Source organism: Electrophorus electricus, chromosome 6 (genome assembly GCF_013358815.1).
Source record: "Electrophorus electricus isolate fEleEle1 chromosome 6, fEleEle1.pri, whole genome shotgun sequence".
Lineage (NCBI taxonomy): Eukaryota > Metazoa > Chordata > Actinopteri > Gymnotiformes > Gymnotidae > Electrophorus > Electrophorus electricus.
This window is the reverse complement of record NC_049540.1, coordinates 11,791,789-11,818,298: the sequence shown is the minus strand read 5'-3', so window position 1 is coordinate 11,818,298 and position 26,510 is coordinate 11,791,789. Positions and strand designations below refer to the sequence as shown.

The 26,510-nt window shown below is 44.0% G+C and overlaps 1 protein-coding gene and 2 long non-coding RNA genes across 5 annotated transcripts in view; all 3 read left to right on the top strand.

Moving 5' to 3' along the window:
* The window catches only part of atp2a3 (ATPase sarcoplasmic/endoplasmic reticulum Ca2+ transporting 3), a 42,230-nt gene extending 33,476 nt beyond the window's left edge, over positions 1 to 8,754 (top strand). For 2 of the 3 annotated variants that reach the window (XM_026998601.2, XM_026998603.2), the window contains 8 exons: positions 45 to 380; positions 1,646 to 1,866; positions 2,278 to 2,480; positions 2,668 to 2,753; positions 3,311 to 3,444; positions 4,332 to 4,449; positions 4,594 to 4,711; positions 5,091 to 8,754. In XM_026998601.2, coding sequence (XP_026854402.2) covers positions 45 to 380; positions 1,646 to 1,866; positions 2,278 to 2,480; positions 2,668 to 2,753; positions 3,311 to 3,444; positions 4,332 to 4,449; positions 4,594 to 4,711; positions 5,091 to 5,137 — 1,263 coding nt within the window. In that variant the 3' untranslated portion in view covers positions 5,138 to 8,754. Of the gene's footprint in view, positions 1 to 44; positions 381 to 1,645; positions 1,867 to 2,277; positions 2,481 to 2,667; positions 2,754 to 3,310; positions 3,445 to 4,331; positions 4,450 to 4,593; positions 4,712 to 4,901; positions 4,933 to 5,090 lie in introns of all 3 variants that reach the window. The other variant, XM_026998602.2, reaches the window with a different exon arrangement.
* A 2,453-nt stretch (positions 8,755 to 11,207) lies between these two features.
* Positions 11,208 to 26,433, top strand: LOC113570279. Its single transcript, XR_003409881.2, has 4 exons — positions 11,208 to 11,429; positions 20,970 to 21,360; positions 26,146 to 26,242; positions 26,344 to 26,433. It is a non-coding gene; the product is annotated as an uncharacterized LOC113570279 (long non-coding RNA).
* Positions 24,683 to 25,982, top strand: LOC118241522. The gene is made up of 3 exons (XR_004776142.1): positions 24,683 to 25,163; positions 25,296 to 25,332; positions 25,468 to 25,982. It is a non-coding gene; the product is annotated as an uncharacterized LOC118241522 (long non-coding RNA).
* Positions 26,434 to 26,510: the final 77 nt, after the last annotated feature.

Here is a 26,510-nt window from a genome sequence, read left to right as displayed (position 1 = left end):
AAATATCGAAAAATAATATATGAAATGTGTATGTGTGTGCGCAGTCTGAACTCACCTTCGTTGGCTGCGTGGGCATGCTGGACCCGCCCAGGAAGGAGGTGATTGGCTCGGTGAAGCTATGCAAGGAGGCGGGCATCCGGGTCATCATGATCACGGGTGACAACAAGGGCACGGCCGTGGCCATCTGCCGCCGCATCGGCATCTTCGGCGAGGACGAGTCCGTGGAGGACAGGGCGTACACGGGGCGCGAGTTTGACGACCTGCCCCCCGAGGCGCAGCGTGAGGCTGTCAAGCGCGCACGCTGCTTCGCCCGCGTCGAGCCCGCCCACAAATCCAAGATCGTCGCCTACCTGCAGTCCTTCGACGAGATCACGGCCATGGTGAGGGCGGGGCCTGGGACAAGCTCCTCCCCCCATCAGTGGGTGTTGGAGGCACAGGGAGATGCAAAAGAATGTTCATCCCATTGAACTATTTCCTAAAATTCCATTACTAGCAGTCGCTGTGTAGTTAAACACAGAGTTTACATCTTAAAAGTGGAGAGTGGGCTGATGTTTAGAAGGCTTGAGGCTCCTTACAGTGCTCTGAGAAGAAACCAGGGTAGATTCTGGCCACTGTTGCTGTTTATGAGCACTCCTCTGTTTCTTTTCTCACTTGTTTTCACTTGAGTTATGAATTACCGATTAGACTTATAAATCACTCACTCACACACATTTAGGCAGGCTGGAGGGGTCACCCTAAGAGGGAGCACTTGGTAAAGGGCACTAAGCAAGAAAGGTGCTTGGCATCAGTGACCCCGCATGTGCTTGTTTTTGCACAAACTGAAAGAATTCTTTCTTTCTTTTGCGGCATTTCTGAGTTTTATACCCCTGAGAATAATGATGAAATGAGAATCCTTGGTTCCATCTCTGAAAACTTTAGAAATGTTGAGCGACTTTTCTGAAATGCTTCAGGCGAGTACTGCAGCATGCCTCAGTGACTGCTGTTCCCAGCATGCCTCAGTGACTACAGTTCCCAGCAGGCTTTGGTGTCACACAGACAGACAGGATTGGCTTTAGAGCTGCGGTTCTGCTACAGCAACTATCAGCCCATGTCATCTTTCTCTCTGTGTGTCTCCCTGCACCACTGGCACCTGCTTGCCTGCCTGCCTACCAGCGTGCGTGCGTGCGTGCGCGTGCGTGTGTGCGTGTGTGTGTGCGTGCGGGCGGGCGGGCGATGTTTCAGAGTGAAAATACTTGTATTGAGGGGGTGGTCTGTGGGTTCCCATGGTTAAAATACGCTTTAGTTACTTTAGTTAAGGTTAAGGGTAGATTTAGGGTTAGATATAGCAACATTTAAATATAGTGATATCTAGGTGCATGAAAACCCCCCATAAAAGCAGAATACAAGTGTGTTTGTGTCCCTGCATACACAAGCGACAGAAGCGACAGAATCTGTCTGTGAGCACACTTTGATCTACTCTGTATTCAAAGGTCTTAAAAGGTCAAAAATTTATTTTGCTCTTCAGAAGAGACAAGTGCCCTGACGTTTCTTCTCACGAGTGTTCTGCGTTGTTCCCCGTGTGTTTCCTTTTAGCTTTTCATTCATTGGGTCTTTTAGACATCTGCTAACTTAGAATCAATCCCTAACTTCTGTCTTCTACTTCCAGACTGGTGATGGCGTGAACGACGCCCCCGCCCTGAAGAAGGCAGAGATCGGCATCGCCATGGGCTCCGGCACTGCCGTCGCCAAGTCGGCCTCGGAGATGGTGCTGTCGGACGACAACTTCTCCACCATCGTGGCGGCAGTGGAGGAGGGGCGGGCCATCTACAACAACATGAAACAGTTCATCCGCTACCTCATCTCCTCCAACGTGGGCGAGGTGGTCTGGTACGCCCCACCGCCCGGAGCAACCCACTAAACTATAGCGCTGTACTCCAGCTCCAGCGTGTAATCTCTGTAAATCTAGTCTGCACGTGGCCTCATATTCATTGTCTGTCAGTTAGATTACCTAAACTGGCACACGTGTATTTTGGTTTTGAATTAACAGTAAGGCTGAATGATTGAATCGATTTGATATTGAATCATGATTTCAAAAGAATGCAGTTAACAATTGTAGTAATAGCAATATAAACAGCAATAAGAATTGAATCATTTTAGCAGATTTTTTAAATGAACTTTAATAGCAAAAAAATAAATACATTTTCCTCCAATCATTCTCCCCACGCTCTCGGCGTGGGAACCCGACAGTCCAATCCCAGCTGCGTTCATGTGTGTTCTGCTCCGCCCCTCTCCCTGCAGCATCTTCCTGACGGCGATCCTGGGCCTGCCCGAGGCGCTCATCCCTGTGCAGCTGCTCTGGGTGAACCTGGTGACGGACGGCCTGCCTGCCACGGCGCTGGGCTTCAACCCCCCCGACCTGGACATCATGGACAAGCCTCCCCGCAACCCCAAGGAGCCCCTCATCTCCGGCTGGCTCTTCTTCCGCTACCTGGCCATTGGCGGTGAGCAGCGGTGTTTGCAGTCCGTCCTCCGTCCTGGTGTGGACAGACGGAGGCTCGTGGAGGGCGTTAGTCTGGAGCTTAATGGCTGTATGCCTTGCTGCTAGTGTAGTGTCATATTCTGGTTTCTGCGCATTTGTCTTCGTTGCTATTTACAAACTTCTCTCTGTTGGTGTTTGACACTGTTTAGGGTATGTGGGACTAGGTACTGTTGGTGCTGCCACCTGGTGGTACTTATTTGATGAGCAGGGTCCACAGGTGTCTTTCTACCAGTTGGTGAGTGTGGAACATCCTTTCACAGTATTCATTATTATGCATTGAGGAAAATATTTTCTTTGACAGCATTTTATGCATAGTCTATCATTTAATAGGGTTCTATTAACCATATCTCTCTCACACACACACACACACACACACACACACACACCATTGCATGAATTTAAAATGAACAGAAATGTATACAATATTTCCTTTTTTTGGGATATTTCCCTCTAACAGATTTCCCTCAGGCACACGACCACACGTCCGTGCACAGCCAAACAAAATTACTATAAGGCGTGTCTGAGGTGTTATTTGAACTACTTTGCCTCAGGATGAACCAACTCTCTCTGTGTTGTGGTTTCCACTGAGCCCTCTGCCTACCTGGCTCAGGTAATCAGAGTGCATAGCCCTTCATCACCTGGTTCAGGTGTTCTGGCTGTTCAAGCTGAGCAAATAAAAGAAAACCAGGCCATAAAAGCAGGCTGTCTGTCCCCGAGTCCCTGCGACGCAGACGTATCACACAGGTCGCCGAGACCCCACCCTTTCCCCCTCTGTTTCTTGCTGTGCTACAGAGACACTTTATGCAGTGTACAGAGGAGAACCCCATGTTCCAGGGCATCAAATGTGAGGTGTTCGAGTCACGCTACCCCACCACCATGGCCCTCTCCGTCCTGGTCACCATAGAGATGTTCAACGCACTCAACAGGTGGGTAGTGCTGCCTGCAGACCTGCGACAAATGACAGCGATCTGTCAGCGATTAGCCCAGTGAGACCCCCCCCCCCCCCCACAGCACTCACACCCATCAGTGGATTATTCTAACAAACATTTTTCCTGCTTCAGTGGCAATGACCATTTTAATAAATGGCCGTATATACATTTATAAATTTGGCACATTCAAATGATGACGCAAATCACCACCAGCCAATGCCTTTAGCTACGCAGACCTTACAGGGTGGAGAATAAACAAACAAAGTTCTTCTCCCAAACCACCAGTAAATACTGAAGTCTAAACACAAACATAAAAGGCAAGCAAAGTGCAGACGTGGTGTTAACCTTTTAAAGGAGGTGAGTAATGACAGAGTAACAGGGTCAGTACTGTTGCCGTTGGCAGTCTGACTCCTCTGACATCCCTGCCTGGACCCGCGTGCTGGTCACTACACAGCAGCTCCACTACTCTGGACATTCTGGGTCCAGCCCTGACCACCTCCTCTCTCACCATCATCACCCAAAGCAGTGGGGACACTGCCCCCTGAAGGCGGGTTAGGGGTACTGCATTCTGTCCAACAAGAAGAGCCAGTGCTCAAGCGTATGTTTATTAAGTAAATGAGTTTCGACTATTTTTCATAATCAGTGTAGTTGATTGTTGCAGAGCTAGTTTCCATGGATACTACGCTGACTCAAATTTGGAGCACTTTTGATTTGAGGTTTCACTATAGTTATATTACAATATTTGCCATTTTATGTATTACCAGCTTTGTGTTTCTAAAGGCATTACAGAGGTGTGTGTGTGTGTGTGTGTGTGTGTGTGTGTGTGTGTGTGTGTGTGTGTGTGTGTGTGTGTGATTTTCTTGTCATCTCCTCTGTCCCATCAGCCTCTCAGAGAACCAGTCCCTGTTAAGAATGCCTCCATGGGTTAATATCTGGCTTTTGGGAGCCATCATTCTCTCCCTGTCTCTACACTTCCTTATTCTCTATGTGGAGCCCCTGCCAGTAAGTGTACTTTGTCGACACACACACACACACACTTACTTTGCTTTGGTATTTGAGAGAGAGATCTGTGTAAACTAAAATAGTTGTTTGCAGGTCTTTAATATTTTCTCTCTCTCCCTCCCTGCCGCCCCCTTTCATTCCCAGCTGATCTTTCAGGTGACCCCTCTGTGCTGGTCCCAGTGGATAGTCGTGCTCAAGATCTCCATTCCTGTGATCCTTCTGGACGAGGCGCTCAAATACATCTCCCGGCACCATTTAGAAGGTACAGCAGTCTGGAGGCGGGAGAAGTCGCCTCATTGGTCACTACTGGGTCTCCACCTCCTATACCTGTACCAACTCTGCTACTTCTCCCTTTTATCCACTCAGTGGTTTCTCTCTCTCTCTCTCTCTCTTTCTCTCTCTGTCTCTCTCTCTCTCTCTCTCTCTCTCTTTTCTCTTATCTTTTGCTGCAGCCTAACTCTCTCCTCCCGTCTCTGTGAAAAGGTACTCTCACACTACTTCTAGGCCTGCTCCCTCTCTTGCTTTCTTGCACTCCCTTCTTCTCTCTTCCACTTTTACACTCTGACTCGTATATATATTTTTTTTTTGCAGAAAACCGTTTTAACTCTTCGAACACCGTTTGTCTGTTTGATGTCCTCTAGGTGAAGAGGAGGAGAGGTATATGAAGAGTCGGCAGCTGAAATTCTAGGACAACTCTTGCTTCAGCGTGCACGTACACACACACACACACACACACACACACACACACACACACACAACCCTTTTCCCCCTCCCCTTTCCTAAGACCACTCACACACTCCTATTTGCTCTTTGCCTCTAAAATATCTTGCCTGCATGTCCAGCCACCACTAGAAATGAGCAGGGCTTGTTTGTGTGTGTGTGTGCGTGCGTGCGTGTGTGTGTGCGTGCGTATACATGCGTGTTTAAGTGCGTGCATGCGACAGCACAAGCACATGCCCCGTCATGTGATTTCGCGTAACAGACAGCAAAGGTTATTTAGGGATTCTTTTTGCTTCTTGGCTTCTGCTCATTTGCTGTAGATATGAGTGCAATAACTGGAGCTTAAGGGAGGCCAGAGAGGAGAGATCAGGGTTCAGAGGTCACAAGCTGAGTTTTTCCAAAGTCTGGGATGACATTCAAACCACCGGACAGCTGAGTGTGTCATTGAAGAGGGCCATCAGAGATGGAGAAAGAGAGGACAGACACATCTGGAGAGCTGTCCTCGTTCTCTCTTGCTTCATCTTTTCCAGTCTTCAGATCAGTTGTCTCCAGGCTCTGAGTTGTTTCTGAAAGCCATTTAGACGTAGACGCCAAACTTGCTTTTTATCCAGGAGGGGGTGGAGTGGTGCTCATGTCTAGACCACACTGTTTCAGTTTGGGCTAGACATTTTATTTAAAAAGAAAAAAACAAAACTGCTAGAGGCTAAATAAGACAGTGAACGCGTAGGTTCGAGCTGATGTTTACACATAAGTACACAATTTTGTGGACTTGGAAAACTGTTGTAATTGATTCACTTCTCTACGTGGCCCTTCAGTGGACAGGTGTGAAATGCTCCGTAGTGCTTGGCTGCTTTTAAAGTTCTGCCTCTCTATCAACGCTGAAAGCCTTGGAAACTGTACAGTCTAAAAGCCTCCATCACACAGTCTCCCTCTTCCCTCTCCATCCCACCCCCCCCCCCCCCTCTCATTTGTGCTGATTTCACGGGAACACTAGTTAACAGGAGCTGCTGGGAAACCATCTCCAGTGCAGGGCGGCTTCAGAATTTCATTTACTCAGATATTAACAAGCGGCTGTGAGGGGGAACGGAGAGGAAGTGTCCAGGTAAAGTGCGGAGAAAAGGGAGTCCTGGCACGTCCACGCGGTTTGTCCGGCACACTCTGCCACCAGCCTCCCTCAACAGTTCCGCCCAACACCTGATGCTTTTAATGCCAAGATTTAGTGCTATTTGTGCATGCACAGGCACACCCATGTACACAAACGCACATCCTGGTCAGGAGAGGAGATCCTGCCTCTAAGCTCTGCTTGGCACCCATTCAAATGACAGAAACACCCACGCTTATATTATACGAAGAGGGGTCTTAAACGAATGTACCTTTTCCGATTCTCCTCTCTGCGAATGTCTCTCCTCTTCCCAGTCTCTGCCTCCAGTGGCTAGGCTGCTTGAGCTACACCCCTTCCGTTTACGCAGTTACGCCTTTTATTCGAGGGGTTGTGTCGTCGTCCCCCATTTGTACCGCGGGGCTTGTTTTTCTTCTGTTTTTCTTTCCTTGTTGTTTCAATTTCAAGGTCCACTCGACCCGAGTTCGTTTTCCTCATCGCTGAATGTCGTCTCTGGGCCTCGAGACAGCCGTGGGGCGTTTAGGCAGGCCACCATGACTCTTAACCGTCGACAGACTTGTCACCAGTGCTTTGGCAATCTTGATGAACTTGGCTACTTGTCGTTTAATTCTTTAAAAAGAAAGTAATAGTAGTAATAATAATAATGTATTTGACTGAACGAACCCAGGTGGTTTAGGTTGTTCTTTTTACTGTTAAGGGCAGAATTTGCCTTCAGTCTCTGTTGATGTGGGCCAGTGTATGTGTTTGTATGTTTGTGAGGAATTAGCAGACCAGCTGATTCTGTCGCATATGTGTCACTATGTTGACCTTGGGAATATTGGGAGATGTAGTCTTAATATCTGTCCAGTATCTGTCCAGTTCTGAAGCACTTGTTGTTGTGACAGATACCCTGTGTTAGTGTCGCCACAGAGAGCCACCTGCTTGCGTGACATATGGACATATAGCGACATATAGCCTGCAGTGCATTGGAGGCCATTTTGATGTCAGTAACAGACACTGTCGGTGTGATCATTTCAGCTTACTTCGTGTATAATATCTGTGACCATAACAATTCCCTCTAGTTATGGAAAGATCTCATGCACGCTCTTCACACTGAAGCAGGACTTTATGACCGGAATCATGCCTTGTTTGTTTGAGCCGTATAGCTATGACATCAGAAATCTCTTTCCTAATGAAATGACGACAATAACTCTAAGCCCAGCGTACTGACCTACGGCAATAAGGCCTCCTTCCCTCACCAAAACCACTGGCAGTCCAAGCAACAGAAAATGTGGGCTCGTACAGCCTTGATAATTACTACTGATCTCTTGAAATCTGTACAGAAAAAAAGAATAAGATTGCATGGAACCTTGTTACTGTAATTAATAACCTATACAGTATGTAATATTTAATTTTTTTTTAAATAAGCACTCACCTAAATGAAACTTATTCACCAACAGGTAAAGAACTGAAAGTCGAGTTTTGTTTTTTTTTAAGACCATGGAATAGGAGGATTGGCAGTGGTTATTAATTTAACATTACTGTTTGTTTTTAAAGGTTGTTGGAGATAGTGTCTTTTACTAACATTTGGGGGTTGGAACATTGTAAAATAAAAACAACAATCATGCTAATAAGATTTGAGGATTTGTTTTTAACAGTAATTGTAATTTGGTTTGATATCTATCTGAAATCCCCCACCTCACCCTCCCCTATCAGTCCAGCCCCTAGTGACTAGGGGAAGTCACTTCCCCTAGCCTGTTACTGCTACTGGGATTTATTATTATTATTATTATTATTATTATTATTATTATTAATAAACCATCTTTGAACATAAGCTAAAGCCTTTTACTTCATACAGGTTTAAAGTAAAACAAATATCACATGCAACTCCATTAACTATGGTATTATCCAATGTCATATGAACCAATGTTACTCTGAAATGGAGGTTGGCCCACTACTGAAACATGGATTTTCCAAAGAGATAATGGTAAGGGGGGGTGATGAGGGTCTGATTTGAGATTGGACTGTGGTTTACACAGAGCAATGTCATGATGAATGCTGGGTAATGAAGTTTTTTTTGTGTCACATGTACATTTTGAAGGGCTTGGGGTAGGTACAGTGGCTCCAGAGGTGCAAGATCGCAACTGTGCTTGACTCACTAATTGGTCGATGCTGATTGATTTATTCATTCACCTGATTTCTCTGCTATAAAACAGTGACAGGGTGCTGAGCTAAGTGATTCCCCAGCCTTCATATGCTGATCCATATATTTAACTATCCAAGAAAGTATTCGGAGTAGCGTCACGTTTCACGGTCCTGGTGCCTCACTTCTATCATGCGGTTTCTATCATGCAGTACCTGGAGCCTTGTACCCGCTACTGAGAATGGAATCTCTGCATTGCCTTGGTAACATTAATTGTGGATAAATATTTTATATATATGAAAAAAAAGACATGGAAAATAAAGATTATTTATCTTGTTATTTACTTGACGTGTATGTGTCTTGTGCGGTGGCTTGGTGTGGAGAACTGGTAGCCTTTTATTACAGATGCAATGCCCGTGAAGGACCTGAAGATGGAGGTGCAGTACCGTTTTCGGGCTTTGTTCGACGTATTTGTAGCTAGTGGACCGTTTTCACCTTTATCTGACGCGTCATAAAAGAATAAAGTTACATGTTAATGTTATTTTACTACAAGGTTTGTAACTTTAATCATGTGGCATAATAACAGGTAAGAGATGCAAAGCCCAAGGTGAAAATTATATAACGAGATTCATTCGGTTTATAAACAGTGTAACGTCGAAATGAGCTAAAATGTAAAAGGTGACGTGTCTATACAGGTACATGTTGCCTTTTGTAATGAGTGTACAGTTATTTTGACCCTGGGTGATGAACAAACTAATGAGCATATTAAACAAGCTGGAGCTGGCGCTCTCAACTTTCGGAAGGAAGGCGTTTCAGATAGGCCTACGAATCAATATTCTTCTTCCGTCGAATCAGATAAACACAGTCATCATGTTGCAGGATCCACTACTGGCTCCTGTCAAGAGTGTAGACCTTCCGTGCAGTCCCGCCTCGCCTGAATGTTAACTGGCGCCCGTCGGTCCGCTGCGGATCTGAGTCTGCACGGTCACGCGCAGGTTAAGCGCGAGGCCGTGAAAGTGGTCTCGCGCAGAGAGGACTAGCCCTCGCGCTGACACTGATTTGCTATTACCTAATATCTTTATATTTTCCAGAGAGAAGCTTTTGCTCGAAACTCTGCCCAATTTCCATGTTAATCTTTTTTTTTTTTTCCTGTTCTATGCCAATGTGTTCCCTAATGCTCAGCGACAATGTCTTACAGTGTTCATATGTAAGGGAGAGATTCACCTCCATGACAACGATGCTTTCTGTGATTGTACTCGTGACAAAACGTTAATACCAGTAAGACTTTTCATACCCCCACCCCGTCTTAGGATTTCAAAGCTACTATCCAAGGACACTTTACATACTGAACTCGCATTCTTACGTGAAATAATAAGAGATCAACATTTCAGTAACAAAAGCGAGGAAGCCAAATGAATACTTAAACGGAGTGGAGCACATGGGCTACACCGTGGTGTATGTTCACCTTTCTGTGTGTTCGTTTGTGTATGATGCTGCACAATTTAGAGTTGCATGGTGTTGCAATGTTGTTAAAAGTGATCACTTCAGCATCTCATGCCGAGTCAGTCGTATTGCAAAACCAGGTAGCCGCTCTCACACCGTGCATCCTGTGGGTTCCCGCATAGCGTGCCGGGCCGTGCGAAAGAGGGAAGGAGAGCGGAAGAAACGTTCTGTTGTTACCATCGGCGAGGGATTGTCAGCACCATGGAGCCTGTTCCCCCTCCCGACCACCAGTGGGTGTGTGTTTACCTGTCGGTCTTTATTTTGATCCATCTGTCAGTCCATCCATCTATCCTCATCATCCATAACCTTTCTTCTCACTCTGTCTCACTGCTGCTTGCTCTTCTCTGGCACTCTGTTACTGTCAGCTCTCCAACTGAATCTACACATGAACGTGCCTCCATCCACAAAACCTGAAGGATATCGGTTCTCTCGCACAATATACAACATCACACAAAACATCATCGACTTCCTGTATACTAATAGTGTCCTGTCGGCCTGCAGAAATCTGTTGTATGGGTGCAACACAACGACTGCAGGACCACCTTAAGAAGTCTTGCATTGGTTCCATGGTCAGTGTGGCGGGAGGGAGCATAACGTCACCACAGCACCAAGCCTCTGGCTCCTCTGTTCTTCATTGCCAGTAACGAGACCTAAAGCTGCCAGGCTTCTCCGAAGTGTGTCGTGCAGCTAGACGTAGACTTCAGACATTTCTTATAGCCTACTCTTTCTCTATTTCCCACTCTTTCATTTGTTTTATCTTTGTCTCACCCCCTGCCTGCTAGGACAAGAGCAAAAGTATTAAAACGTAATTTGTAATAAACGTATTTTGTGTGTACACATGCCCATGCATCAGACAGGGGCCATTGTCAAGCAACTATGGTGGATGACCATGACTGAACCCTATACCCCAGAGGATATGGCACCTTAAAGCTTCAGATCAGCATTATCTCCACATTTTAACCTTCTCTGTGACTTAGTCTACTTAATCACAAGTAAAGTTCACGAGCTCACGGTTTTAGATCATTGGTCACAAGTAGTTATGTAAAGCAAATTTGGCGTCCTTTCAGGTGAACGATCACACACGAACACACACTTTACTCCCTTTTCAAAATTTGAACGAACGTTAAATTTCAATACGCAACTGATAGAATAACGATTAATGAACGATGAATGAGCGAAGCCTTGCTTGAAAAGTAAGGTGGGCTGCACGGTTTCATTGTAGAGATACCGCGCTATTGACGGATATGCAAACCGGACCGGCTCTAGGACCCAACGTGAGAAAAGAAAGGAAAATGGAGTGGAAGCGACAAAAAGGATACGGGGGAGGTTCACATCAATATTAAACCAGAACATCTAATCGAGTCCTTATAACTAGCTAGCAGTTCACAATCCATTCACGGGCAACATTTTTAAAACAAACGTTCAAAGCAAATCACGGATTTGGCTCAACAAACCTCCCGACTTAATACGATTTTGTGGACTCGATTACAAAGGATCTACGGGAGCCTGAAATTGGTGAGTAAAACTTAAAAAACTTTAATAAATAAATAAATAAACTTTATTTATAGATAATATAACAGCGAAATCGGAACTGTATTTAGGCCCATGCTCAGCCTGACCTCTTTGCAAATCATTCATCCAAACCTTCTCTTTAGATATCTGGCAGTGGCAAATGCACCGAGTTGGCCGTTATCCGTGCAAGTTCACTTTTCATAGGTAGGCTGACGACCTCTTGCGTCAATGATAGGAGGACCGTTTATGAGCGAGGGATGACACTGAGGTCCTGTAGTAAAACACTTTTTGCTTGCTACTTTGAGCCAAAGAACGGCTAAATATACCTCACGTCATGGTCTGCAGGATTAAACTCACTGACTAAATGTAACATATTTCGTTTGTCTCTGGGATTATATAGATGGATCTGGGTGCAATAGCAATATTGTGATAATTAACATTCATTGCACATGTTGGTTACATCACACACACACACACACACACACACACACACACACACACACACACACACCCAGACCGTCATGTTGTCTTGCCATTTTTATTTAATATAATGTCTTGTGAGTGCATTGAGCGTGTTGTGCTTGAAAGATGTCTGTATCATACAGCCTGACAAAACCGCTGTATTTTTCTCACAAAAATTGAAAAATATTTAATACCCAAGTGTCTAACCTAACACCTAGAAATTCCTTTTGGTTTTTACAGTATGCGAATTGCAACAAAATCATGTTATTGTATGATGCATTGCCATACATCGGTCATTGATTTTTTTTTTTTTAAACTTCAGAACAGGCTGGGGGGGAAAATTTTTTAATATATATATATATATATATATATATATATATATATATATATATATATATATATATATATATATATATTTTTTTTTTTTTTTTTTTTTTTTTTTTTTTCAAATGGAAAATACGTTTTGGAGGAAGCATTCTTGTTACGGGGAAAGCCGTCACAGGGATTTTTGGATAGCATAATTCTCAATGAGCACTTCCCACCCAGCGAGCCATGTGGAGAAAAGCTACCATAGAAAGCACTACAGGAGGCATGTGGGAGTCCATATGCTTCGTTTTCCTCCTCCCCAGGACCTGGAATTACGTGTAACGTTCTCCAAGTGTGAGCACATGGCTTTCCCATGCATCTTAAGAGTTTCACTTTAGCCTTGCGGATCAAAGCTGCCTCTTCGTCAGAACATGTACAACGTTGCACTAATTACATGGTAGAATAGGTGGTGTAGAGTGGCGTGCGGCAGTGGAGCTTATCACCGTCACGCTGGCTGTGTTTGTTAAATAAGTGGAAGTGTGCGCGTTCATAGGGGTATGTGTGTGTGCTGTCATTTTATTTATTTTTACAAGGGAGAGATGTTGTATGAATGTTTGGACGTTTTGTTATCAGACATGCTTCAGTAAAAAAAAATTTCATAGTTATAAAGGATCTACGATCTTTAGTCTTGATTTACACGGTTCTGTCATACGATTTTTTATTGTGGGTTCAACTCTTCATGACAGACACTGCAGCCATTGTCATTTCGCTGTATTAAGAAACTGTTTTGTCTAAGAATATATTGTAATGCATTGGCAAGGGACATTAAAAGACTGACGATGCTGCAGTGGATTTATTTTTCTCTTTAAATATCCTACCAGAGACCTTTTCTGTCACGGAACGCTCGGCTCCGCCGAGGCACGTGGTTTGGCCGGCCACGGCCAGTGGGAGGACCTTCGTTAGTGGCCACGCCCACACACCTGCGCCTGGTGTGTCTGTGTGCGGAAACCCACGTCAGGGTGTGCGGCGTCGTTGGTTATTGTTGACGTAACGTGTTAATGTGGTGTGCTATTGTCAATGGTGATGTTAAACGTTATATTCGTTATTGTTAGATGTATACGTGTTAACCGTTTCTTGTTTGTATTAGTCGTGTGTGATTCTTGTGAGTGCCGTTAGTGTTCTATGTTAAATGTTAATAAATGTACGTCCCAAACGTTGGAGTCTGTGCGTCTTGCCCCGCGCCGTGCGGCACTCGGGCCACCCCGCGTTACATTTTCAGTGTCTTTGATCATTAATATAAGCATTTTGAGGCATTTTAATTTCTCTGCTTCATTGCTTCTCTGAAGTGGAGTTCATTGTGCTATAATGTTACAAACACACTGCTCCTTTCCTTGGGTTTACGCAGGAATTCTCAGGAAGTTCATGTCTGTTTACGCTGCGGCAGAGCGTCTGTTTTCTTTCTCTCTCTCTCATATTCTGTTTCTTTCTCTGGGTATTTGTCTTGTTTTAGTGGTGGTTCATTCAATTTGTGAATGTCAGTAGTGTCGTGATTGTTCTCTATTTTGGACCAGTCCTGTTCTGCCCGTATGAAACCTCCTTTATTTTTATGTGGCAGTAATTCTTACGTTAATACGTCCTGCCATGGCAACCATGAGGAAAGATTAAGAGCAAGGCTTTTCTGCTGAGAACGTCTGTCTGGCTCTCCTGTCCCGTTTGGATTTTGGGGGTCATGGTGTGTTGGCACAGGAGTGAGATTTGTTTGTTTTTGCTCCCTCCAATCTAAACTTTTAACCATTTTTTTCATGTTTAGTCATTTTTACTTTAAAAAAAAAAAACCTGAAGTTTTTGTTTCCCATGAACAACCAGCCTCGTCTGGATCAGCTGATGATGTTTGTATAGTAACTACCAAAAAGGTGATTGTGCACAGTAGCTTCTTTTAAATATTGTCAGCACTTACTTGGAGTTTGTCCTGCAAGAGTCTTCTCCACGGCACAACTGCCTTCAGCTACATCAGAGAATGTTATAAATCAGTTAAACTTTGACCTAAACATTGTCTAAATATGTCTGAAATTGTTTCCATATTATAATAAATCCATAAATCAGCCACGCCGTCTAAGAAATGGTAATTAGGGGGTAATATGAAGGGGGGGGGGGGGTTGAATATAATTTTGTTGTGTTCTGAAACACACACTTGGAGCACGATCCAAGCTCTTCCCCTGCAGAAGTGTTCTGTCCCATGTCATTTTCATCATGTGTCGCTACATGAACAACAGGCGCATGTGATAGCAGCTCCTTTTCCACACTTTCTCCGCTCATGAACGGATTGCGGCCAGTGGCGTTAAAACATGATCTGGCTTTGAAGAAGGCACGGCTGTGTTTGTAGAACCGGAGACCCTGAGTATTACAGAGAGCATGTAGACAGACAACGGTGATTCAGCAATGACACGAGCTGGCCACACGCTTGCTGGCACTGGTGGGAGGAGGACACTGGTCTGGGACTGAGCGGAGAGGACGCGGCTCCGGGACTGAGCGGAGAGGACGCGGCTCCGGGACTGTGCGGAGAGGACGCGGCTCCGGGACTGAGCGGAGAGGACGCGGCTCCGGGACTGAGCGGAGAGGACGCGGCTCCGGGACTGTGCGGAGAGGACGCGGCTCCGGCACTGAGCGGAGAGGACGCGGCTCCGGGACTGTGCGGAGAGGACGCGGCTCCGGCACTGAGCGGAGAGGACGCGGCTCCGGGACTGTGCGGAGAGTGTTGTGCTGATTTTCGGGTAGCTGCTGGTTTTGGTAAGGTGAGTGGCCTGAAGTGGCTGATGGCTCTTGCATGAGTCCCAGGTTTGACTGCCCACTCTGCAAACCTGTTACTGGTGACTAGCTGGCCAAATGAGATCCCCAAGTGAGCCACTTTTGCTCCTTCGCTTCCTGCCTGACACATATTGAATAGCTGTTCACTCGCCACTACCAACTTGAAGGTGGGGTTTTTTGGTCGTGAAACCCAGTGTTTCATCATGCACCACTATGAGTGATGCCGTGCTGAATGATAATGAACCATCCATTGGGTCTGATGGATGTTCAAGGTTTACATGAGCAGTCAGTCTCATGCACTTGCTCACGAGACATATTTCTCAACAGTTCATTTCCTGCGCCATCTTCTTAGTTGGAAGGCCATTGTCGTACTGGGGCAGTTTGGTAATTACAGAGCCTAGCGTGGGTCTCTGCCCGGTGTAGAGACAGTGCCAGATGTCTGCTGTGTGGACACGGGCATCATCAAGCTGATTTAATTGGGTGATTAGAGCCAGTTCCTCTACTGGACCTGGCCTGTTTTGGTTGCACACAGTGGCTGGAGACTGCTAGAATTAGGCTGTACTGGTTTGAATCTGATGCAATTTTGCATAATTGTTCCTAGAAATTATTATTTTTACAGTTGAGTAATTGAATTCAATACCCCAGTCTTAATGTTGCATTAATAACTAAAATTGCAATTTCAGCCACACCACTAACCCTAGCTGACCTTAACTCATAGTGTTTTCCCTGGCGTGTTTAGTTCTGTTCCATAGTTTCATTTTCTCCTGTTTGATTGTGTAAACCTGTCCTTTGTTTCGAGTTCATGTATTTAAACCCTGTTGTGTGCCTTGCTCATGGCTGTTCATTGTTTTTGTTTGGAGGTTTGACTGTTTGTTTCATTTTTAATTAATGTTTGAATGTTTGATGGTTGTTTCTTTGTGCCCCGTGTCCTTGTGTTTATCTTAGCCTTCGTGTTTTCTAGCCCTGAGTTTTCCCATGCCTTAGTGTGTTTTTGTTTTGTTTTTGTAATATCCCAGTACTCTCCGTGTGGGCTCTGTGACCCTGGACTGTCTAAACGACCCTGATTTTGGATTTGCCCCTATTAAATCTCGCTCCTCTCAGCACACGCGTCCGCCTCCTTACCGCTCAACGCTACACATGGCCCCTGTTCAGTAAGACCGTTGACTACTTCTGTTCATATATGCATGGGAATTCTCCATTTTAATCATACTGAATGAAATTTCATATAGATATTTGGATATCCAACACATTTTTTTACATATAGTGCAGCCCAACAAATAAATCTTTTATAGAAAAATTAATCTTTGGTCTGGTTCAATTCTTCTTGTGTTGGTTAGAAGTCATTGGTCCTCTTGTAGTAGTCTGAGCTAACTCTATCTTCCAAAAGTATTTATTTATTTATTTATTTATTTATTTTCAGATGAATTTCAAGAGCTGGGGGGGGGGGAGGTGCAGTAAATATTCATTAAGTATTGCTTTTTCAGACAAAGCTTGTTCTACTCAGCAATGACAATAGCAAGATTTCCAAAGGGATTCAACACACACACACACGCGCGCACGCACGCTACCCTACCTGTTTCTTCTCTTAACTGGATTTCCATAGATGGAGTGTGGCAGGCCATGGAGAATTTGGACACGAACCAAAATAACAAAACATGAGTACAAGTTCAACTTCACTCACAGACATTGCGAGTTAGTCCAGCGTTAATTATTATTTTGTCTGTCTGAATTTAATCACTCTCTTTGTGTATGCCCTACTGCACAAAAAGGCATATTTTCAAAAGCATTTGGGAGACTTTTCAAACTTGTATTAATAATAGAATCAGTTTCTTCTTATGCAAATATAATCCACATCTGCTTAATCCAGACACATTTGAACATCAGTTGAGATTTGAACTGATTATTAATTACTGAAGTAGATAAGTTATAGTTAGCAGATGGCATCTTCAATAATTAAGCTTATAATAAAAACTGCCAGTGCTGTATTCATTAATATTCCTTTACTTTGCCCAGGAGCACAGATGACCAAATCCTGGTCAATCTCAATGGTCATTGCCCACACTGTCAGGCAATCAGACAGACACTTAAATCCTCTGTGATCCCTGCCTCTGGACATGTGGGTACTGAGCTCATTAAAATATCTTTTTCCATCAGGCACTTCTCTTGGACAGCCCTGGAAGACTGAGCACTCACCCATAACTTGGTCTTAGATAAGAATGTACCTGGAGGTGTGGATGGATTAGCTGGTTATGGGCGCTGAATAAACATGGGGAAATTGTTTGGGGGGGCACCAAAATTGAGTTTAATGTAGAATTAATGTAGTGGCTTTCGGTTAATTGTGGGGTCTCTACCTTCCTTTTTTGTTGTTTAGTGACAACGAATCAGTGTATTGCAATCATGACAGGTAGAGATATGAAATGCTTGGCAAGACCATAGTAATTGACAGTAAGATGCAAAACTTCATCTGGGTCTTTTGAAGACTTAAATGTAAGCAGATGATAGAGGTTTAATGACAGATACTGACAATGACAGAGTGTGTTAGTGTGTGTGAGGGGGAAAGAGATACGAACCCTTCTTTCTGGTTATTTTTTATAGCCCACTGGGTGTGGGTTTGTTAGTTCATAGGACCTCCTGCAGAGATGATACCCCCATGAGCCCATGGCCGTCTGGAAGACCTTTGATTTCTCCCTGTTCCTCTGGCTTGCTGACAACAGGGCTTAGAGAGAGAGAGAGAGAGAGAGAGAGAGAGAGAGAGAGAGAGAGAGAGAGAGAGAGAGAGAGAGAGAGAGAGAGAGAGAGAGAGAGAGAGAGAGAGAGAGAGAGAGAGAGAGAGAGAGAGAGAATCTCTCCCCAGGCTCCACCCTTGTCACATGGGCCATGTGGTGAGCAGTGGAGCGGTGGGCTGGAGGTCTTGGTGCCAAAGCCGGTGAAGGAAGGGGGAAGCCCTGGACACCTCAGCCCCTGACCGATGGACTCATCACCGCCTCCAGGACTGGATTATGTCTCTGTGCATTAAAGAGCAGCCATGGACTGACCTGTGAGAGTGTGTGAGTGTGTGTGAGTAAACAAACAGCAGTGACATTCCTCTGGCTCCTGCTCCCTCTCTCTCTCTCTCTCTCTCTCTCTCTCTCTCTCTCTCTCTATTTTTCTTTTCTAATCCTGACACACGGGTAGATGAGACTGCCTGAAGAGTTCACCTCATCAGAATCTGTTATCGCAGTAGCATTGGAGTGCACATTCCTGTATGATCATGTGATAACACCTCTCGGATGTAGTCCCTTTTTTTGGTCTCTTGGAGCTCGACCGAGTCGCCCTTCCTCATCCTAGCCCATGGCAGCGTTGACTCCCTGATTCTAATGGCCTGTGCTCTTTTTGCAGGGGTTCCTCTGATCTAGAGAGAGGAGTTAAGGCCTGATGCCTTTGGCATGAAGTGAGATCTTCTGCCACATCATGACATGTTTACTTCATACTGTCACACTACCTGCAGGCTAAACTCCCATTTTTATCATACTATCCTTCATACAATCCTGAAAAAGTGAAAAAACATTCACCATTACATTCACTTTATACTCAAATATTATATATAAATGTTAAAGTACCACATAATATATACGAAAGGGGAACAAATACACAGAATGTGGAATGTTCGGCTGATCTAATAGCAACATACCGTTGCTGTCTACCTTCTGTGCCGTAGGCTTATTTAGATATAGTGTGCTTTCAATAGTCTTTTTTCTGTCCTTTTCAGGTATCTCCACAGGGTAGGTTTACTTTCAGCTCCACTGATCTCCACACAGACAGACACACCAGCAGATCAGCATGATCGCCCCGCACTCCCGGCTGTGCTGGACACGCAGCCGACCCCTTGCAGTCTGCCGTCCAGTCGCATTCGCTTTGCAGCCATTCGTGATGGAGCTGTCCGTCATGTTCCACTCTGCACCCATTCAACCTGTCAGGGCGCATCTTTCCCCCGACACTGGCCAATTAGAAGGCTTGTAGTAAGGTGAAGGGTCTGCAGGGAGACTACCACCCCCGTATTCCCACCACCCAGTCAGTTCTCCACCTCTGTAAATTCTACTTGTATCGGCGCGGTGCCTGTAGGCCTGGCTTGGTGTAGACTCTAGGTGTGCTGTTTGGCTATGTGCCTCTATTCCCTGCAGGTAGGTCATGCAGTATGAGATGCTAAGCTGTGGTTAATGGATTTATATGCCACAAAATACGCTCTCCTACCCGGAGTGACACAGAGCTGAGAATGCTGGGATGTGACATGTGTAGGAGGGGTGGGGGAACACACTATCAGCGAACGTTCTAGGTCACGTAGAGCCATACATCACCTGGGTTATTATTCGGTTCCATTCAGTTTCCTCTTGTGGATGATGTCACTATAGGTCAGAGGTGCATGCTTACAAATAAACTGAAAGAGATCTAATGACCTGCGGCCCGTGTGCATCGAGAACGCCTTCGCTAGTGTCCTCATTTACGTCGTCGTATCACCTTCGTCTTTTGTCTCATTCCTCTTTGTGTGAAAGGACGTCTACTGCACTTCTTCCCTCTGCTTTGATGCTCGGTGTCTCAGAGTTCTCGCTAGAAAGCATTAGATTAAGCGAGGCTGATTTCATTCATGTTTGATGGCTGTGTGTGTGTGTACGTACACGTATACTTAGCTTCTGCATATATGCACATAACCAGTGGCAAACCTATGGCGTCTAATCACAAGCCTAATGCTTCTTCACAAAGCTGCAGTTTTACCATGGCTAGATCTTTTCCTGGGGTTCCTCCTTAAAATATTTGCTCAGGGACTTTACTGCCTAAGGCCCAAATTGAGCCCTGATGTGACAGAGTAATGGTCCCGTTTCCTGCTGATGGGCGTGCAATCGGGACGCATTGCCATGTGACCTGAGGCGTTCTACTCTCGCAGGGAAATTGTCCCAAGGGTCCACTGAAAACGAGAGGAACACTAAGCGCTCTATGTATTTTGGGTAACCTTGAATTCTTGTCATAAAAGAGAGAGGAGAAACACTTGATATTCCCTGAATCTGTCAAATTGAGTGTTGGTCCCTTGTCATTTCATGTTAGAAGCTTGAACATTGTGTTTTTGAAACTGGTCTCCTGGCTTAGTCATTCAGTCAGTCTGCTTTTTATTTTCTGTCTGTAGACAACCAGGAGGAAATCTATTCTGCCATGAGACAGTCAACTGGGAGTTTTTCATCTTTTTATTGTAGTTTCATGTGTGTCATTCGACTTGCCTCGTTTGCCAATGTATTCCTTGGCAACAACTGGCTTTGTGTCCTCATCACATTTCAAATTGATTAGTAATAATTTTCAGGACACAGGTAGGAGTTACAAGGTGGGTTGGTAGGGTAGCTGTTAGCGAAGGGGAATTGCGATGAGGAGAGTCAAGAGTACAGTCCAATGTCGAAACCAACAGGCAGAAACTGAAGTAATCCAAGGGGCTACGAGCGAGGCGTAGTCGAGGGAGGAAGCAGAGGTCAATATCCGGGAGAAGCAAAAAGAACACAAGAATGATCGGTATGCATAAGAGTAATACAATACTTTGTAAGTTGGATAGGAAACTGGGAGGTTATAAAGGAAGCTGGAGTGAGAGACAGGTGTAGCCTATCAGTACTCAGGTAGGGGTGATCTATGTCTGGGCTGGAAAAGGCTGGTGGGTTGGACAGAAATGGTCACAGAATGTGTGCTGGCCTGAATACACGAGTGTGTGTGTGTGTGTTTTGGTGGGTGGGTGGGTCATGTGGTTATATCTTTGAGGATTGTTGGTCTGTTGAAAGGGCCATTGCAACTCACCTGGTCATGGAGTCGGTTCACACTGAAGCCATGTATGACATATAGATGTCATACTAGATAAGAGTGTCTGCCAAATACTGAAAATGTATTTATTATTTATTTATATAAATTATAAATGTTTTCTCTTTCTGTCAATGTGTTTCTCTCTCTTCTCTTTCTCACCAGTTTTGTAGTCCCAAGCCGTGGAGTGGGCGGGGGGTTCGCAGTTGATGAGAACATTCCGCACACCCCTCCCTCCCTGCCTCCAAGCTTTAGCCCCAGCCCTATCACCATGGCGATGAGCAGTGACCCCAGATGCGTGCAGGCGGACCTGGACCCCGACTTCTCCCAGAATAAGGTTGCCGACAAGATGGCTGCCTTCATCATGACGGATCCATCCACCAATGGTCTGAGGAATGGGGCAGGGCTCAAGAAGCCTCCACCCCGACAGCCACACCTCTCTGGCAGGAAGATATCTCTACGAGAGAGGGACATATCTGTCAGCGGGGGTGGGGCAGAACGGTTCTTGTACATTTAGCTGTGGGTCACCCAACGGCCCACCATCGAGTCCACACAGGTGATTTCCTCCAACACGCGCACACACACACACACACACACACACACACACACACACACACACACACACTCGAGGAGGCAAACACTCAAGAAAGAGAGGATCCCAATGCAAAATGTTTTACTTGGTTTATAGAGTAGCCTGGGACTGAAGGGAGAGGTTTCTGGATCCTGAATGTAGCAAGACCTGTACGGGGGAGTTAGCAGGTCAGGCCAGTCCAAGATCGAAAATGAGGAGTAGAGGCCGGGTGGTGTCTGGGGGTTAGGCAGGAGACGAGCTCTGGAAAACAGGCAGAGTTTGGCATCCAGGAAAGTTGACATGTACAGGAAAGGCTTGGTATTAAATTCTGACCAGTGCATTTCTTTATGTATTATGAAGCTAGCAACTGAAAGTTTTTCTGAACACATTTTATTCACTTCAAGCAGTGTTAGAACGTGTGTCAGTGTGTTTGAGTGTGGGTCTGCAGAGGTGTGAAAACTCACGTCCTGTTATCAGACCACAGGTCATGCCCTACCATGCAGCGGCATTCTGTGGTGGGTGTTGCTTAGAATTTAACAGGGAAGTGACTTTATTCCACTTTTTTTTCTCTTTCTCTCTCTCTCTTTTCTTCTCTCTCTCCTTTTCATTTATTTTCTTTTAAAATAGTTCACTGGCATACATGTAATTGCAAATCTTTGTGAAAGGAAGTGAGAGTGAATGTACATGTTTATAAAAGATTTCTTATTTCTCTCTCTCTCACCCCCCAGAGAGACTGAGCAGTTTCAGTATGAACCTGGTCAAGCACATTGGTGTCTCATTTGTTTGTTGCTGTGGTTACCGCAGTCTTTAATGTGTCTTTGTCCTCATGTCAGTTTTTAAACTTTAAACCGACATAAAATGGCTGTTTTTTTTTTCTATTCATTTGATTCCCTTGAAGAAGGAGATGAACTGCAAGCCACAGGTGTCCTCCAGGGTCCACTGTGTTCAGACTGTGCGGTCCTCTCGTGTGTTGACTTGTATTTGTCAAATTAATTCTCACACACAGTGTTCACAGAGACTAATAACAAAGACAAAACAGGTTTTATCCATCTCTGTGTGAATTCGACTGACCAAATATTTATGGTGGTTTCATTCTCCAAATAAGAGCTCTGAATATAGAAGTGATTTATTTACTTTGCGAAGTGAAATTACTTCATTGCTTTACTTTTTTTAGTTATCGTATTGAATAATGTTACATTAAGAGGACTTTCCAGTGATACCAACTTTTTTAAGTATTAATGAAAAAATTGTACAGAAGAAAGAGGATTGTCTGATACTATGTGTCTAGAACTCTGCAAAGCCCATAAAAGTAATAAAGATCACTGACAGGAAAACAAACATTTAAACATGTCCTCTCTTTGGCAGACTTTTAATATTGGCACATAAGTCAAGGTATAGCTAGTTACAAGGGCTGTTTTAATGATGTTTCATTCATTAGTCATCGGACTCAAGCTTGGCTTTAGTGAGTTAATTGGTTTACTGTCTTTTTGATTGGAGAGTTGAGGCAAGACTGTATGGCATGACTGTATACTAAGTGACCCCTAGTAGTGATAAAGGTGGTTTTCCATTCGTCACCTTTCTTTATCCTTATTAAATTAGAAGTGCTGCAGAGGTCTAATTTGGTGAAGATCTTGGCTTCTCGTAATTGTTCTAGGGCGGCAGGAATAAGAGGTAGTGGGTATGCATATTTCTTGCATATTTGGTTGAGATTCAGGTAGGCAGTACAGGGGCGGAGGCCTCCATCTTTCTTCTTCACAAAGAAAAAGCCCGACGCCATGGGGGAAGTGAAAGGCTGAATAAATCCTTGACTCAGTGCTTTATCGATGTATTCCTCCATGTTCGTCTCCTCCTCTTGGGAGAGTGGGTAAACACGAGCCTTAGGGAATACAGCACCCTCAAGGAGCTCAATGGAACAGTCGTTAGGCTTAAATAACCAAGTACACAGGTAAGTTCAATATTCTGGTGATGACGATCTGATGTGAAGTTCATGATTGGTGGAGTGCTGGGTTGAGTGACGAACTGCCTGCTGGGTGTTGTAGTGTGATGAGGAATTGTGCATTATGACAGTCTCGAATAGGTAGCGTAATAGGTAGTGTGGAAAACGACGAAACAAGATACAAATATCTGGACTGAGGTCTGAGAAACCAGAGACATTCACCTTTCCTCCGTACACACTGAAACACTCTGCACACCCTTGAACTGGATTCCCCACTCCTCTGCATGTGGAACTGAGTGAGTTATAGTAGTTTGCCGCATGCAGGGGGGGTGGTTCACCTTGTTTGTGACCATGCCTTTTGTGATTACGCACACCTGCATGGGGTTTATTGTCATGTCTATTTAAATCTCTGTATGGTGTTGGTCATTATTAGTCTGCTGTTATGTTAAACACGTATGTAGTCCTTGTTAAGTGTTATTGTGTAGTGTGTTGTGTTAATTATGGAAGTCATGTCTTTTGTTAATATTGTGTATGAGTGCTACCAGTGTTTGTGTCTTTTGTTAATAAATGTTTCACCTTGGCGAGGGAGTCTGTGTGTCCTGCTCCACGCCCATCGGCGCTCGGGCCAGCAGATTTGTTACAGCTCTGTGTGCCTGTAGGTCGAGGGCCTGTGGGATCTGTGCACTAATAGGGGTAATGTTGTGCTGGGTGAGTGTGACCATGGCTTGCGATATTTGGTGCTTTTTCTGACTCTGTGGGTGAACCAACTTACAATTGTAATTTAAGTGTGTGGCAGTGGGTGATTAGGAAGGCTGACTTTTTAAAAAAAATTCTCATGCATAGAGACCCTGTTGTGTATAACAAAAAATAATGTGATTTGTTAAATATCCGGTTTCAAACAAAACACGCTCTGCCCTGAAAAGACAAGCCAAAGATTTTAAAAAAAAATACAAATTATAGATTCATGCTCTGTAAAATGTACAAATATCTGTATTGAAAAAATGACATTTACTGTTTGTGAACAAGTCAGGATCAATAATATCCAGGAAAGTGGTGGGTATACTTGGAAGAAAAGTTACATATTGAAATGATTTTTCCTCAAAATCTTCATTTTGATTAATATTTGAGGTCTGAAACCTAATAGGCAAGCAGTTCCTCAAATGTTGGTTGTACATGCATTGGCATAAAGTGATCAAAGATCATCAATTTTTACAAACAGAAAATTGATGACACAGACACACCCTAGAGTAGTTAAACATACCTGCAGCTAGTGGCGAGCATTTTTGGTATGCTGGACGAATTATAATCAAGACATAGCCTGTGCATATATGTGGGTGTTGTAACGATGCCCAAGTGCCGCAGGGCGTGGAGCAGGACGCACAACTCTCTTGACATGGTGAAACATTTAATGACACAAACATTTAGACAATGGTGGCACTCACACGTAACAGTTATGGCGAACATAAAGACACTTGTGTAAACGATTAACATATACAATGGCTAGACACTAACCTGAATACAAACATACAGCTTCAAACACTAACAGGCAGACAAACAATAACCAGCGGTGAGGCACGCACTGACGGGTTTAAATAGACAGACACATTAACACGTAACCCCGTGCGTGCCTTCACGGGGGTGTGGCTACAAACATACTTAACATCATTTAGTCCATCATTCTCTGTGGTTCTCCAAACAAGAGCAAGTCAAAAAGCACAAAACAAGACGAGCATAAACCTGTGAGGAATGACAGCAAAATGCTCCTTGATGGAGCCAAACAAATCATCCCAGACTTGGAGAAGCTGGATATTGCACCAATCTTGACCCATTTTGTGATGAATCTGACTGACAAGTATGCCGTTTTTAAACCTTTTTTCTTTTTCTGTTTTTTCTTTATGATTTTTGGTATACGTTTGAGTGCATGAGATTTTAGCATAAATATTAATTATAGTTTAAAAAAATGCTTTCATTCACATTATTTTAGGCAGTGGAGATCAATCTGGAAAGCAATCAGTAGTCCAGTAAGTCACACCACATTGCTTAGACATCAACATGTTTTAAATGGGATTAATTTTAATTGTAAATCAAACAACCAAAGCCATTTTGGAGCCATTTTCAATATCACCTTTCTATGTTATCTCTCCTTTCTTTCACAGGAAACAAAGGTCATGATCTCTCATATGTGTTCAGTCATTGTGGACATTGTCACTGCAGTAACTGTGATGGGTCTTCTTCCATCTCTGGAAGAAATTTTAGGTGTTGATGTAAGATCAGTGTTGCTTTCAGATTCCAAGAAGGAGACTGCAGATTTGCTGAATGCTCTCCGTATCAGATATCGTGAGAGTAATCGTTCAGTTTCAGTCCCTGTGAAGGAGGGGACAGCTCACATAGTCTCTCTAAGCAGAGATGTTAGGACTGCAGTTATTGATACACATCGCAGTCACCTGGGTGACCATGAGAGAGACCCAATGTTGATGAAATTCTGCTCTACTTTGGAAGATAAATATTCAGAAGCAATGAGTGAGGTTTTGATGGGACATACTAAGAGTTTGTTATCCTAACATTATCCTCAGATGTCCAAGATGATGATGATGATGATGATACATTTAGACCTATAAGTAAAAACATTTGACTTATTTCTTATTTAGATTGTTACATTATTAATTTTTAAAGTAGTGCATATTTTAATTTCATTTTACACTGAATGTGTTTATATTACTTTGCATAAATTACATAATTTGTTCTAAATTATATTGTTGCATTATTACTGGTTTGTATCTGTACTTGTAGTTATAAATTTACTTATGCTTTGATATTTTTCTACTAAATCATAGATTTGTTATTGTTAGAAACCCAAAAAGAAAAGCAAGAATGACTCTTTCTCTGCTGAGAATCAGCACCCTAACACTGTGGCTGCTGCTGCAACTACAGGTGAGAGCTTATTGCTACAAACACATATGACAATTTAGTTGTTAGACAGAATATCACAGTTATATACATTTTTAAAAATCAATAACTTTTTGGTCTGATAGGTAGTGAAAAATGTTTCCCCCACCTCGTCGCTTTTCAAGAGGATGTTATCGTTCTTTAGAAGGCAATGCTCAAATCATCAGTAAAGCCTGAAACATCACTTTGCTGAAAATGTGCAAAAATGTGATTTTTGATCACTCTATGCAAGTGCATGTACATCCAATGTTTG